The 16,161-nt window shown below is 35.9% G+C and overlaps 1 protein-coding gene across 9 annotated transcripts in view; it reads right to left on the bottom strand.

The window, feature by feature from the left end:
- Ube3a (ubiquitin protein ligase E3A) overlaps positions 1 to 16,161 on the bottom strand; it is a 94,366-nt gene that overhangs the window by 9,033 nt on the left and 69,172 nt on the right. For all 9 annotated transcript variants that reach the window (XM_021250170.2, XM_013068293.3, XM_004872177.3 and 6 more), the window contains 4 exons: positions 14,092 to 14,297; positions 13,071 to 13,235; positions 11,229 to 11,384; positions 11,054 to 11,127 (listed from right to left, as the gene is read on the bottom strand). In XM_021250170.2, the coding sequence (XP_021105829.1) occupies positions 11,054 to 11,127; positions 11,229 to 11,384; positions 13,071 to 13,235; positions 14,092 to 14,297 (601 nt within the window). The remainder of the gene's footprint in view (positions 1 to 11,053; positions 11,128 to 11,228; positions 11,385 to 13,070; positions 13,236 to 14,091; positions 14,298 to 16,161) is intronic.

Raw genomic sequence — 16,161 nt, 5'->3', positions numbered from 1 at the left:
CTGGACACAGCACTGTGAAGTAGCACCACTCAGTTAGGAAGGTAAGGAGTCAGACCTCAGTTTACACCCTCCCCTTGTGGGGAGAAAATGAGTCTGCTACGGTTCAGAGGCCTCTGCCAGGGCAGAAAAGCTTCCCTGCCTCAAGTGGGCAGAGATGCTGCCCACACTGCAGGAATGCTGTGCACCCAGGGGTACTTCAGTATAACTGGGGGCACCGTCCGGGAAGGAAGGGCAACTCTGAAGGAAGTGGCAGGTAAGCAGGAGTCACGGTCACCAGTTCTGCTAAGATTATTAGGAAACTATTTGGTTGCATTTTAAAAAATAAGACCTTAAAAAAAATAGATTACTATTAAATCTCCATGATGAAAAGTTATAGAACAAAATTATTCTTGTGTTGTGTACTTCATTGCATTCTTGTTTAATTCAAGATTTTATCTATTTAGAAAGGTAAAGGGCAAAAGAAGCTTTCAGGTTTCTAAAGTGGTAGGCTTCATGGATCTGGTACTCACAACTCTGAAAATCTAACCACATCAAAAGGGCAGAGACAGAGAGAATGAATATAAAATAAAAATACCCATTACCTATGCCAAGAGTAAAGCAATAAACTGCAAATGTCAATCAGCACAGTTAGTACACGAGCCTACACAAGCAAAGTCTAGCAGGCACTAAGTGAAAAAGCAACACTCGCAGAGTAACATCGGTGAGGGGTCACCCCACCCTAAAAGAGGTCTGCTCAGGGAAGGTCACAGCACTGACAACAAGCTGGTTAAAAAGAAGGGCCACAGGAAAGTACTTGGGACCAGAAAGGGCAGCCTCAGGAAGGTACTGTGCCTGAAGGGAAGGGACAGTGGTCCTTGAAAAGTAGCTTCTGACCGTGAAGGACTGAAAGTGGCTCGTGAAAGGAGGCTTTAACTAAATAACACAGAACTGAAGAATAGTAAGACACTGGTTGGTCCACATAAAACAGAACTATATATTAAAGAAACTGCCGTCCTACAGCAACAGGTGAGGAGTTCCTTTAATTAAGAGACCACTGCAGCCACCCCAATTCCTCTCTGCAACTCCTTGAGATCTAGGAATGGCAGTCCAAAAACAAAACAAAAAACAACCCCCACACACAAGGTAGAAAAATAGAATTTTGAAGTCCAAATACAGATAGTATGAAAAATGTTCTGAAATGAGAAAACTTTTTGTCAGACTAAAGTATACCTGAAGGAGACAAAATACAAACACATTCTAATACACAATATAAACCCTATAATGACACATTCCAACAGAAAACGACACCATTCATCAGAAATACAAAACTTAGAGATGAACCCAGCGGGAAGCAGGAATGAGAATGCTCAAAAGACCGAAGACGCAGCGCAGGGAGGGGTGGGAGGCACAGCGCCTGCCTCACACGGGGCGCTGCCCACAGTCAGTACCCAGCACCACAGCAGGCAATGACAGAGCCTGAGCCTATGCACAATAACTGTTTACGAGGTAGCCAAAGGGAGAACGAGTACGAGGGAACTTTGTACTGGGAACAGATAGCCTAAAAACAGGAAAAGCAATAAAATAAGATAAAAATACTAAATATCAAATATATATCAAAGCAGAATATTGGAAAAGATTAATAGTTAATTACATAAACATAAAAGCTTTCATGAACAAAAGATACCCTATAAGCAAAGTCACAGTACAAATGACAATGGAAAAATTGTGTAAATTTACCAAAGAAAGCTAATCTCCTTGATTTGAAAAGAAATTATCAGTCACTGCATAGCAAAATGAGCAAAAGCCTATATAAAAAATACAACTGGCTCTTAATAAAACATAACCCTAAATAAGGTTAGCTCAAATTATAACTACACTGAAATACTAATGGGTAAGTCAACACCCAAGTTTAAGAACACATTATGTTTAAGAAGTTATAGGAAAATAGATTCTTATATACTGCTGGTGGGCATGCAAACTGTTACACTTCTATGAAAGACATCTTGGTAGTATCTAGTACAAACCATCTGATGCAAACCGTTCCACTTCTAGCAATTTATTTTAATGACACCTTATATATATTCTATATATGGAACGATACATGCATAAGTGGATTCACTGTGACATTACTATTAAGAGCAAAAGATTGCAAACAACCAGTGTCCATGAATATTAAAAATCTATACTATAAACACACAATGTGCCATTCAGCCATATAAAAAGATACACAAAATATCTCTACACTGATATGGAGCTACTTCCAAGATATCCTGAGAAAAAATTCTTCCTAGCTCTGTCCCCTGACAAAGTCTACAGGGAATAACATTCAGCATCAAGGGCCATACAGACTATACTCTATATCTAAATTTGAAATGCCATTTCCCAATAATTTCTTATAAAATGTTTTGTTCTATTACTGGGAATGAGAATGTTTGAGGTAAGCCAATATTTTTAAATCTACTAGGCTCATGTTAAAAACACACCGAGGCCAAGTAATTTGAATATTATTAATAGTAATAACCAAAACACATTTAAAAATATTTATATAAAAATCATGAGTTCATAATATACAAAGGTGGCAAAAAACTCAAAAAAGCCAAATGTTACTACTGAAATTACTACACTAATTTCTTACTCTAGAAAACTTAAATGTCTTTTACTATGCCTTTTCAGTAGAACTGTTCTTTAAGACTCTCAAATAGAACCCACTGATGGGGATAAATATGGCAGAATGGCACACATGTAGGACAGACAAAGACCGGTAAGGGAACCTAGGAAGATGGCGACAATGACACTGTAGTTTTGTATTTGCTTTTTTGAGTCCCAGTCACCCCCAAGAAAAAGCAAGCTGCATAGGAAAACCAAAGACCCACAACAAAACTAGGTAACAAGGTACACTCCATGGGTCTTCCCAAGTAAGCAGACAGTAACAAAAGCACTGACATCTAAAGACTTCGTTGCTATCAGCATTCTTGGGGTGGAAAGCAGGAGGGCGGTAACTTAATGTCATAGATCCCTGAGAATAAGACAGTCTCAAAACTGTCACCCCATTGGGAAAGCACAGACCACATTTGAGAACAGGAGCTCACTGAGAGTTCTACAGGACCCAATTTGCAGATGACTGCAACGGGATCCTGATGCCTTAAGTTCTGGCCCCTTAAAACTGTTGGAAGCACCAAACTCCTCTTCCAAAACAAACCTCTCACTGAGGAGAAACTGCAGGGAATTATACTCACATAAACCAGAACAATGATAAGAAAGATAAAGGAAATTTCAAATATATATGGGGTGGGGAGTTAAAGGAGGTACCATAATTTTAAAAAAGCACAAAACTATCATTTTACAAAAATAAACATAAAGCCTTCCCCAAGAAAAGCTATCCTAGCCCATCTCTCTCTCTAACAAAAACGAGAAAGTCACTACACATATGAAGAAAATGAGCAACAGCATTAAAGGGCCACTGTGAAACACCGGTCTCCTTGCCGTTATGTGCATGAGGGTGATGTCCCTACAGAGAATGAAACCACACCCCAAAGGCCAATAAAAGGGACGAAAACTGTAAATTTCAAATTGAGCTAAAATAAATGTAAAGAATACAGGCTATGAAAGAAAACTAAACGAGAAATGAAAAATTTTAGAAAAGAGTGACTGAACGAAGGTTTTAGAAGAAATGAAAAAAATCATGTCAAACACAAACAAACTAAACTAGAAAAAACAAAACAAAACAAAACTTAAGGCTGGGGGAAAAAAATCTCTAGAAACCTAAGTTAGGAAGAAGAAAAATCTTAAGAACCAAAAAGCAATGAAGTCTTGCCTGACACTCTCCCTCCTAATCCAGAGTGCTGCCAGGCACTGACAGAAGTAATTCTGCTGTGGTTGGCTCTAGCCCAGAAGTGAACTCCTATCCTGGGATCCTCAGAGTCCCTTCCTAGCCTAAAGACTGCACATCTAACAGCACTGCCAGGGACACCAGCAAGGGGCACACTAAAATGGGCACAGAGAGCTGGAAGGTTGTCTTCACATGCCCAGACACCACATGCAGCTCAGCCTTGAGAAGCCCCTCCAAAGAGCTCCAGCAGCTCCAAGGGAACGAGATAAACAAAGCAAACCCAAAAGTACCAAAAGGTCTGAACACTAAATTGTCACTGGAACCACAACCCATAAAAATATGCCAAGTGTGCATGTCAAATCTAAATAGGATGACTGCCTGCTAAAATAAAAAAACTGGACCAAAAAAATCTCTTCACATAATCGCCAAAATGTTCTGGATATAATCCAAAATCACCTGTCACATCAAGAATCAGAAAATCACAGGAAGGAAAGAAAATCAGCTGCTGCCAACACAGAGATGAGTAAGATTGGAATTACCTGACAAGGCTTTTAACACAGTCATCATAAAAATGATTTGACAAGCAATTACAAGTTCTACTGTTTAAGAAATGAAACAATAGGGAAGCACAGCAAAGAAACAAGTTACCACAAAAAAGCCAAATGAAAGTTATAGATCTGAAAAATACAGTAAGAGAAAAATAGTCATTGGATGGGTTCAACAGTAGAGTGGAGATGACAGAAGACAGAAATCTAAACAAAAGAGAGAAAATAGGCTGAAAAATGAACCAAACTTCAGGTACATGTGGAACAATAACAAATGACTCAACACTCATTGTTAAGAGGCAAAAAGAGAGGAGAAAAGACAAAAAGGCTAAGAGAGTACCTGAAGAAATAATGTTGAAATTTTTCCATGTTTGGCAAAAAGTATAAGCTCAGAGGTTAAGCTGAGCAAACTCAAAATGGCATAAATGAAGCCATTCTTCACTAATACAAAGAAAAGAAGTCACTTTCAGACAAGGGAAAACAAAGAATTTGTCATTAGCCAGGCTAGCTAAGGAAAGTGATAAAAGAGGGAATCTTGAAAACCAGAATGAAAACAGGCTAAAATCTTCCGCATGAGTTCTATAAAGAATTTTTGATATCCTTTAGAAAAATTAACAGCATCAATACCCAAAACAAAAACACTTAAAAACTGAAGAGACCAAAATGAAAGATTTTTACATTTTATCAAAGTAGTGTTATCAGTGAACAATGGTCAGATGTGTATAATGTAATATCCACATTAACATGAAGAAAACAATATAAGGTGAAACACATAAAAAGGAACATTATAAATAAAAGAAAATCTTAAAAAAAATTGTTTAATTCACAGAAGACAAAAAAAACAGGAGCACAGAAACAAACAAAATAATAAAATGGCAAAATGAAGTTCTAACTGCCTAAAATACAAATGGTCTATATACACCAATTTAAAGGCAAAAACTGACAGAATGGATTTTAAAAGAAAATTCAAGTTCAGCAACACAGGTTGGATGAGAAAAGATCACACAAGCAATTTTAAAACATAGGGATGTTTATAGTCATATTGGATTCAGAGCAAAGAGAAATGCAAAATGTAAAAAACCTCATAGAATGACAAAGAACCAAGCTACAAAGACAATACGATTCTAAACAAGTACCAAATGACTGAACCTCAAAAATACAGGATGCAAAACTTGAGAGATAAAAAGAAACACAAATTCCAGAAAGAGACCAAACAAATAAGCCCGAGTAACGTATGTGAAAAAGCAATTCAACGGAAGCACAAAAACAGTATACCCACAACACATACAGGACTCTCAAAACTCAGCAAATAAAAATACAACTGCATACTTGATAGTTATCCCAGAGAAATGAAAATTTTTAATGGTATAATATTGTACAAGTGTGACAGTTTATTATGCTTCAAAACCAAATAGCATTTTTTCCCCAACTGAAGGTTTGTGGCAACCCCACATAGACCACCTCTTTCAGTATCATTTTTCCAACAGCAAGTGCTCACTTCGTGCTCCTCTGTAGGATTTTGGTAATTCTCACAATATTCCTGGACTTTAAAATTACTATTATGTCAATTATGGCGACCTGTGATCAGTGACCCTTGATGTTACTCTTGCGATTGTCTGCAGGCACCATAAGCCATGCTGTTATAAGACAGTGAGCTTCCTAAAAAATGTGTGTGCTGTGACTGCTCTACTCCTCCTCTCTCTGGGGGCCAACCTATTCCCTGACACACAATATTGAAAAAGGCCAATTAATAGCCCTACAAGGGCCTCTCAGTGTTCAAATGAAAGCAGAGTCTCATACCTCTCACTTTAAATAAAAAATAAGAAATGATTAAGCTTAGGGAAGATAATGTTGAAAGCCAACATAAGCTGAAGGCTAAGCTTTTTTTTTTTTTAGTACCAGGGATCAAACTCAAGACCTTGAACTTGTGAGGCAGGCGGCACCACTGAGCTAAATCTCCGGCCCTAAACTTCCTATCCAGTTAAGCCACGTTGTGATTGCAAAGAAGAAGTTCTGAAGGAAATTAAAAATGCTACTCTAGTGAACACATGAATGGTAAGAAAGTTCAAAGTCTTACTGCTGACATGGAGGAAGCTTAAGTGGTCAGGACAAAGAACCAACTAGTTACAATATTTTCTTAAACCAAATCCTAATCTAAAGCAAGGCCTTCAGCCACTTCAACTGTTTGAGGACTGAGAGTGAGAAAGCTGCAGAAGAAAAGTCTGAAGTGAGCAGAAGCTGCTTCATGCACTTTATAGAAAGAAGCTGTCTTCATAACTTGAAATGCAGGATGAAGCAGCAAATGCTGATGTACAAACTGCAAGTTATCTAGAAGACCTAGCTAAGATTTTCAACAACAGATTTTCAACTTAGACAAAACAACCTCGTGCTGCATGCCATCTAGGACTTTCCCAGCAAAAGCAAAGTCAATACCTGGCTTCAAATGATAGGCTGACTCTCGTTAGAGACTAATAATACTCATTTACCATTCCAAAAGTTCTAGGGCCCATAAGAAATATAACAAATCTACTCTGCCTGTGCTTTATAAATGGAACAAAGCCTGGGGGACCACATGTCTATTTATAACATGGTTTATGGAATATTTTAAGCCCACTGTTGAAACATATCACTCAGTCAGATTACTCTCAAAAGATTACTGCTTATTGATAATTTACCTAGTCACTCAAGAACTCAGATGTACTGTAAGAGTAATGTTGTTTTTACACCTGCTAATAGAACAACCATTCTGCAGCCCATGGATGAAGTGCTTTCAAATATCTGTGATTTATAGGAGACCAAAATACCAACCTTAACAAAGTTTGGAAGAGAGGATTCCAAACCTAATAGATGACTCTGAGGAGTTCAAGTACTTTTAATAGAGATAAATAAAAAACAAACCAACCCTGTAAATGTACTAAACATAATTTTTAAATAGGTCCTGGAAAACCAAAAAACTCATGTTACTCACCATATTATGGTATGTGCTTCACTGAAGTGGCCCAGAAGCAAGCCCACAATACCTCTGTAGTATGCCTGTATTCTTTCTCAGTAAGTTTCCTAAAAGTCCTAACTAGGCAGTGGAATACAGCAAGGAAAGAAATGTGTCTTGATCTAGAGACCAAATGTCTGTTTAAACAGAAAACTCTAAAGAATGTATTTTAAAAACACTAACAAGTGAATTTAAGAGGATAAGAGGATATAAGATGAACATACAAAAATCCATTTTATTTCCAAATATTAGCAAAAAGCAAACAAAATGAAATCAAGGCCATGTATACTAGCATCAAAAACATGAAATACTCAAATTTATTCCTAACCAAAATGTGAATGATTTCAACTAAACACTGCAAAACAATGCTGACAAACTAACAAAGATCTAAATACTTGAAAGATATAACAAAATGATTCTAATAGTTGCATGAAAATAAAATAACCACAGCGATCCAGCACAGTGAGAAAACGGGAGGACTCCCAGCATCTGATCTGACGGCCTGGCTCCGTAAAGCTGTAGGAATCATCAGTGTGATTTTGGGAAAAGGACAAACAAATCAGCAAAGCAGAAATAGAAAGTCTGAAAGTCTGGAAGTAAGACTCACACACAAATTGATTTTCAGTGGCAGTCCAAAGGAAACTCAATGAAGAAAGAGAAGCTATCAGACTAGGAGAACATATTCATAAAATACATATCAGAAATGCATCTTTTATCTAGAGTATACTTTAAACAAAAATGCTTACAATCAATGGAAAGACAAAAACCTAATTAAAAATGGGGAAGACACTTTACAACGAAATGAAAATTAAAACCACAGTGAGATACCATTTCATACCTACCAGAAGGATTACAGACTACTACTACCAAACTCTTGAGAAAATGTGAAAAAGCTGCAACTCTGACATTACTGGGTAGAATGTAAAATGTTACGGCCGTTTGGGAAAGTCATTCTTACAGTTCATTATAAATGTGCGCCTACCACACAACTCAAAAACTACTTGCTACATGTTTGCCTAAATGAAATAATAACACTTTCACAGTAAGTCTACATATAGCTTTATTCACAGTGGCTCCAATCTAGAGATAGTCTACTTGTCCACCAATAGGAGAATGGACCAAGTTTGTGATTCATGTAATGCAATATTACTGTATCATGAAAACAATGAGCTATATAAATTAATGTAGTCACATGGATGAATCTAGAAAACATTCTCTTGAGCACAGAAGCAGTATGTATTTACATATATGGTATGACTGCATTTCTATGAAAATCAAAAACAGACAAAACTAATCTGTGACAGCAGTCAAAACAGCAGTTGCCTGTGGGAGATGGAGACTGAAAGGGGATGCTTGGGAATTCTGAAGTAATGGATATAGTCTGTATCTCAATTGAGGTATGTTGTACATTGCTACAACTCCAAATTGTCCAGGTAAGTTATGCATGTTTCACTGTATTCAAATCTTAATTATACAAAATCCACACCACCATTATCACCAAGGACATATTAGTAACATGTAGAGAACAGAGGATTACTTGCATTTATTCTGTCTCATATGTATAAATGCATGTATGTAAATCACACATGTCAACCTGTAGTTTTGGGTAATCAAAGAGTTGAATGGTATAGGTAAAACTTTTTAAATGCTACAATAACAAAAGGAGGAATAAAGAATCAAAATACTTCAATCTTACAAACCTTAATGAATTACTAGATCCAGACAATCATCATCTATAATAAAAATTGCTAAAAGAAAGAGCTAGCCAAACTTTAGCTCTAGATGAAAGTGCAAACCAAAACATACGAAATAGTTGGGAAGTGTTATGGCTGTGTCTAGATGTCCCTCCAAAGCCTCATGCAGTAGGGGGAGCTTGTCCAGAAGTGGCTGGATCTAGAGTGTGTGACGGTGGGATTGTTTCATGGTGCAATGCTAGAATCAAGGGCACTAGGATTAAGGGTGTGAGTGCTACCTGCCCTAAGTTGCCTGAATAAGATACAAGGGACAGAAAGAGCTAAGGTCATCACTTGCTTTGCTACCTTCTGCCCACCAACTGTCTCTCCTCTGTGATACCTGTGCCATGCTACCCTGCCTTGGAGACAACCGATTATGGACTGAAACCTCTACAAACTGTAGGTAGATAAACCTTTCCTCCTCTCCTTTAACTTTGGGTGTCAGGTATTTTGTCCTAGTAATGAAAAAATTAACTAAGACAAGAAGGCAATGAAGCCAGAATCTGAATCGAGTCTTTGAAAAAACCCAAAACAGTTCCTGCCCTCAACTGCAAAAAGGTAAGGGACAGGAGCATCAGAAAAGATGCCTTTAAGTAGTTAAACAAGAAATGAAATTAGGTACAACTTTTTCAGCACCTGGAAAACACATGCCCCAAAACTTCCTTGCGTATTTTATTTTTATGAATTCCAAAACTTACGAAGTAAATAATAACCAAGATACTTGTATTATCCTTTTTTCATGGTATTATTCTTATTTATACTGACAAAATTAAGAATTGAAATAGTTTTAAAAGGTTTAAAAAACATCAACTGTGAAAATAAGTTAGAAGACACTGTATTACTGTCATTTCATCTAATATTAGCTTATCCTTCAAATTATATTCATAAATGATCTTTAATATATCAAGTAGGAATTACGTTATAAAAGCTAGAAATAAAATTGAGACTTTAATATCAAGGATAACTTCATAAATTATAGTAAATGATATTTTCTATTCTCAAAAAAGCATTAAGATGCTACTTTCATTCATAATTGCTACAAGTCACACTTATGACCAATATTACTGATATTGCTGTCACTAACAAATGGGGCTTTCCTATCACTCTGTTATCTCAACTCTTTTATGAATCACCTTTGAAACCCTAAGTAACAGGACAATGGCTGGTCAAAGTAAATACATTCGTGACTGGTGCTACAAAGACAGTGTACTAGAAAGAGGAGATATAAGTAACTTCCTATATCTGTACAACATAAAGGACAAAGTAAATGATCAAAAATAATAATGTAACTTAAAACAACTTTACTGCTAGATAAAGTCATCATTCATTCTGATGTTTACATACTTGAAGTCTAGAACAATAACCTGAAGGAAGGTACCTGTTTGCATGGCTTTGCACCTTGCCCCACCAGTGGGTGTAAAAAGAGCACTTCAGTCCCTCTTACCAATCTCAGCAAGGGGTGGGAATGCCTGTTTTTCAGGATTGGGTAGAGTAGGACACATAAGCAGACTCTACCGTAACAAGGGCATTTGACTGGGGGCAGTAGAACTAGAAATACCTATCTTGGAATTATTTGGAAATAATAGTATATATGTAGTAGTACATATATACATAAATACATAAACATATATAAGTATGGAAATACTAGTTATGAATGTATCTTCTCATATTATCATCTGGATCAAATAAAAGAATGTATCATTTCACATGTCACCAGGAATGAGATAATTTAGAACCCAATGCAGGAGAAAACATGAGACTTGCATAAAACATTTCATTCATAAAATAAACCATGACGGTAACTCTAGAAATTGATGATGGCATTACAAATACATAATATATTAGAGATAACTTTACAGATGAGAAATCTGTGAGTCTGCTCATTTGTGCAGCAGTACCTAGAGACACAGGCTGGAAGCATAAAGCATACACACTCCTCTGGAGCATCAATCTTCCTTTTAAGAATTAAGCACCTCACCTAATCACAACAGAGTCCCTGGTATAGCCACCGTCATATTCTGTAGTTTCTTCTAGTGCCTGGAAATCTAGATTCTGCAAATTCAAGAAAATATGTCTTAACATCTTCTACACTACATCATTACAAACAATAAATCAATACTTTTTTTATTCTTTGTAGACGTCTGCTTTCTTACCCGGCTTCCACATATAAGCAATTCAATTTCTTCTGGTCTGAACAAGTACTTCAAGGGAGATTCATTGGTCACCATATGAAAACCTCTGCGAAAAGCCTTGAACTGTTTTTCTACTGATTTATTGAGAATGTAGTCAGAATAGAGATTGACAAATTCCTATGGAAAACATTAAACAAAAAGAACTTTTGCTATACAGATAAAACACAACAAGCTATTGGGCTACACAGTTTTTTTATTTTTTCAAGAAAAGCATTCAAGAATTATTTGCAAAAATTAGAATTTTACACATACAAAGAAAAATACTTAAAATTTCACAATTTTGATAGCTATTAAGCTATAAAAAAATCATGTACATAAATTATATGTAAATTTCAATTTTGATAGTGTATTAAACAGGTCTGAATATAAAAGGTGGGGCCTTGATACAATGCTTTAGTCTTCAACCAAGTAGGCAAACAGAGACATACTTACACCATGTATACCCATAAAATATATACATACACAAGTCAGTAGATTTAGGGCTGGGGATACAGTGCTTGCTCAGCAAGTGTAAGGTCCCAGGTTCAATCCCCCATTTTTTGTCAAAAAAAAAAAATTTTTTTTAAAAAGTCAGTTTTAATAGAGTGTATGTAATGTAGTAGACTGGAGCAAACCATGTTTGCTAATATAAAGTATGTAGCCAAGCTGCCTACTGTATCCGGCTCAGCAAAAATGCTGGGGTTTTGCTTGATAAGCTAAGCTACTGCACCAAATCTTAGAATGGAAGTGTACTTTGCATCCTTAGTGTGTGACAATTTTATCAAAAAATTATATTGATGTAACACATCTCTTAAAGGTATAAAACATACTTAACTATAATTTTCCTGTGATACTCTGGGTTATTCCTTACTTCTAGAGGTACATTTTTTAATCAACAGAGATACAAATCTGAGGTAAAGACTGCTTTTCTGAAGTATATAGGAAATACATGTGTGCACGCAATACCATTCTCATTTGTTCTATGATGAAGACCTTAATCACACAATCTTGGTCCCCTGTAAGGTCTGACTGGGAAGGCTCTGTTTCCCACTTTACACTGGTATAAAGAGTTAGCTTCTCATTCTCTCCTATTCAATGTCCTCTATCTTCAAAATGGGTACATTACTATCCAATTCTGTGCTACCATACTGGCTTATATTTAAGGTTTTTAAAAAAGTAGCATTCACATGATTTGGATTACAGGTATCCTTGTTTAATGTATGACCCACCTGGTTAATAACGACTGTTAGGACTTATGACTTATCTTTTTTTTTTTTGTACAGTATTTTACATTTTGTTTATACAGCCTCAATAAACAGCACACCTTGTTTACATGGTACCGTAGTTTTTGCTGATCGTACGGTATAGTACTGTAGTTTTATCTTGTTATATATTACTGTACTACACGCAAGGGTTGGGCAAACAGAGCCAGGTGACACTCAGGAGGCTGACACTTAGGAGGAGGAATGCCGCAAGTTCTAGGCCAGCCTGGGCTACATAGCGAGTTCAAGGCCAGCCTGAATTACAGAGCAAGATCCTGTTTCCCCCCCTAAAAAAGTTAGGCAAATAAAAGCAAAGTCATGAAGTTGGAGTTTCCTTTTATCTTATCTTTGTTTTTAATATTATAATGTATATAATATACATAATTCCTCAGTTAGCAACTAATTCATTTTAATGATCTAGTTGCATGACCATGACTCAGTTGTTAAACGAGGAAGTCTGTATTTGGTTTCTTTGTTCTTGGTTCAAATTACACTAGATTTGTTTTGGAAAATGATAAGCAGGCATTATTAATAAACAAAAATGATGATATAAAAGCATTACCTTCCTGTTCTCGTTTGTAATTGGAATTTTATCACCATTTTCCTTTAGATTATACATCATTGGGTTACCAAAAAGATCTGTCTGCGATATCTGGAAAGTGATCATCATGTCATCTTCCACATTCCCTTCATATTCCAGTAAGTCTTTTAAACTCTGATGTAAAACCTACCAACCAGAAATGGAAATGTGAGGCTGCCTAGAACTCCAAACTACAGCAAACAGTTTGTACCACTCTTCAGAGAAACGCAAAAACTTAACCGTGTCAGTAAGAATGAAAGCACAGAAAATATCCCTCTGATCCCCTAAAAAGTGCATAATCTAGAAACGACCGTCAGTCATAGGTGATAGATGACTCATTCTTGGCTGAGAACCCTCACACCATCGATTCAGCAGCCTTCACACCACGCTCTCTGAGAGCTCTCCTATCTCAAGGTAGGGCAGCTCTGACTGCAACTGGCAGAGTCACAGAGTTGCACTACACCTTTCCACTGGCTGGGACCACCAGTGGTAGGTGCATGCTGTACTGTCCCATGCTGCCCGACGGGATGGCCATGCACATACCATTGGTGGTTCCAGCCAGGAGGAACATTAACACATTCAAATCAGAGCCACTGAGCTGCAAGACATATGAGTTATGGCCTTGCTGAGAATGTGCTGAAAACAAACAAAATATTTTAAAACATTTCTCTATGATATCAGCCTTAAAAAGCTACTTGCTAGGGCTGGGGATTTAGCTCAGTGGTTCCACCACCTGCTTTGCAAGGGCAAGGTCCTGAGTTTGATCCCCCGTACCAAAAAACAAACAAACAAAAAAAGCTACTTGCTGAAAGCAGATTTTAACACTTTCCTCCCTGAGTTTTTAAGTGTTTGTCGTATTTATCAGATCAAAAAATTCCTTTACTTTTGCTGAGTGTGTGTGTATATCTCAACAGATTCCAAACAAAAACTTTAATATTTATACACATCAAACTGTGTTTTTGCATATAAATAAAATATGAAACAATAAAAAATGACAACTTACTGGGTGGGAGTCTCCCAAGTCACGAAAAGTTCCTTTTTTCCCCATTAGCTTCCTGTATACAACCATGGGGAAATGAACATCCAGGATGCAGTTATTGTAAATAGCCAGACCCAGTACTATGCCAATCAGAGTAAACTGACCCTCAGTTTCAAAAGAAGATGGATTAAACCAAAATAACTTTGTAGATTCATCATATGTGAACATACCTACAAGAAATAATTTTTTAAAATGCATTACTTTTGTATTTTATGAAAAACAAATGGTGAACAATATAGATGTAATTATGAAACAACTACACATGTAAAACTTAAAACATAGTAGGGTATATAAAACCTTTTTCTTTTACAAAAATTCTTTCCATTACATTTGCATGTGAGAAAATAACATCCAAATAGAGTAATGTGGCAAATATCTGTAAGTAATTTTAGGAAGCCAAGGAAACAAAATAAGCAATCTTAGTAGCATTTTTAGGACAGTAGAAAAGTTTTTCATTAAATTCAATTTTCCTAATGTACTAACACATGAAAGGTTATTTTCTATTCAGGTTTTACCACAAAATGACTGAAAAATGCAAAACCAAAGTCATGATTCCAAAAACATAAAAAAGAGATAAAACTGATAAAGCTATGTAATACACACATTAATTGTGCATATAAAAAAGTAGTTTTTTAATTTTTTTAATTTTTATTTATTTTTTATAATACAAGTAGTTTTATTTTCTCTAACCTTGATGACTTTTAAAAAAGTAGTTTTGTAGTCTCAGTTTCACATGGCCTTCACTTTTCAAAAACCAAACTTCAGAGACATTTTTAGTATTATTCTTTTTTTTTTTTGGTAGCGGGGATCGAACTCAGGTCCTTGCGCTTGTGCAACAGGCAGTGAAACCACTGAGCTAAATCCCCGGCCCTTTAGTATTACTCTTTAGAAAAGTTATCTTCAGTTTTATCTATCTGAATAAGCATTGCTGGTGAATTATCTTCTTCCTTTTTAAATATATGTCTCAGAATGTTAAATATTTTAACTAAATTTACATTTTTTTCATTTTTCTATATGTTCTTTAGTTACTACTGTGAAACTGAATGAAAACATTTTAAAAATTAGGTCTGTAAAAATTTGTAGTTTTCAATAGAAGAACTTATAAATCAAATAATGTACTACATAAATGTGTTTAAGTCTATTAAAAAATTTAAACTCTAAAAATGCTCCTTCATCTTCATTTTTAGTTTAAGCTGAAAAGAAATTTTAAAATGTGTTCTTGAACACTAAGAGCATAAATTACGCTTAAGACTATTTTTCTAATGCAATGTTATAAAATAATGGTTTCAAAGTTATCCAACAGTTTCACAGTTTAGATCTATTTTCTTAATGAACCATCTTACAACATTCATGAAGTGCTAAAAACCTCAGCTTAAAAGCAATGGGTCTGATGAACTGTCACAAATGCATGTCCTTGGTCTCAAGAACAATGAACTACAGATTAATCAAAGTATAAATCACATAAGCCATTACTCTAATTTCCATCTATGAAAGATGGCAATTTTGAAGTTCAAGAAGATCCCATTTGGGGAGTATTTTTCCGGTTCCTGGAAGAAAAACGCCATACAGGATGTCTACTGTGAAATATTCCATCGTGATATACACTGATGCCATCTTTTCAACAACCTCAGTATTGACTGGAACTGCCTAATCTAAGTCTTTAAAAAAAAAATTTCTCTGTACATAATATAAGTATGGTTTATACCTAATGTTCAACAGTTCTAGTTGTATCAGAAGATACAGCCAAGGTTTAACAAACTTACAAAGCTTATACATCGGTCATGAAGTTAATAAACAAAGTTTGCATCTCAAAAAGGGCCTGGTTTTGTGTGGCCCTAGATTTCTGTGAACAAATTACATACAGATGGCACAGGCTTCTATTAATAACACACAGTATGTAGAATATAGAGGTTAGTCTTACCTTCACTATGTATTTATGTCATGGCTCTAAATAGATGAGAATAACACACATGGGCACATGCACACATGCACACCCACATGTATGACTAAGAACAACAACAAGGTTCATTCAAT

This window comes from Heterocephalus glaber, unplaced genomic scaffold, assembly GCF_053883595.1.
Source record: "Heterocephalus glaber isolate CG9 unplaced genomic scaffold, H.glaber_assembly_v1.0 deba00001531, whole genome shotgun sequence".
In the NCBI taxonomy this organism is placed as follows: domain Eukaryota; kingdom Metazoa; phylum Chordata; class Mammalia; order Rodentia; family Bathyergidae; genus Heterocephalus; species Heterocephalus glaber.
The sequence above is the reverse complement of the archived record's forward strand: the minus strand, read 5'-3'. Positions and strand labels throughout refer to the sequence as shown.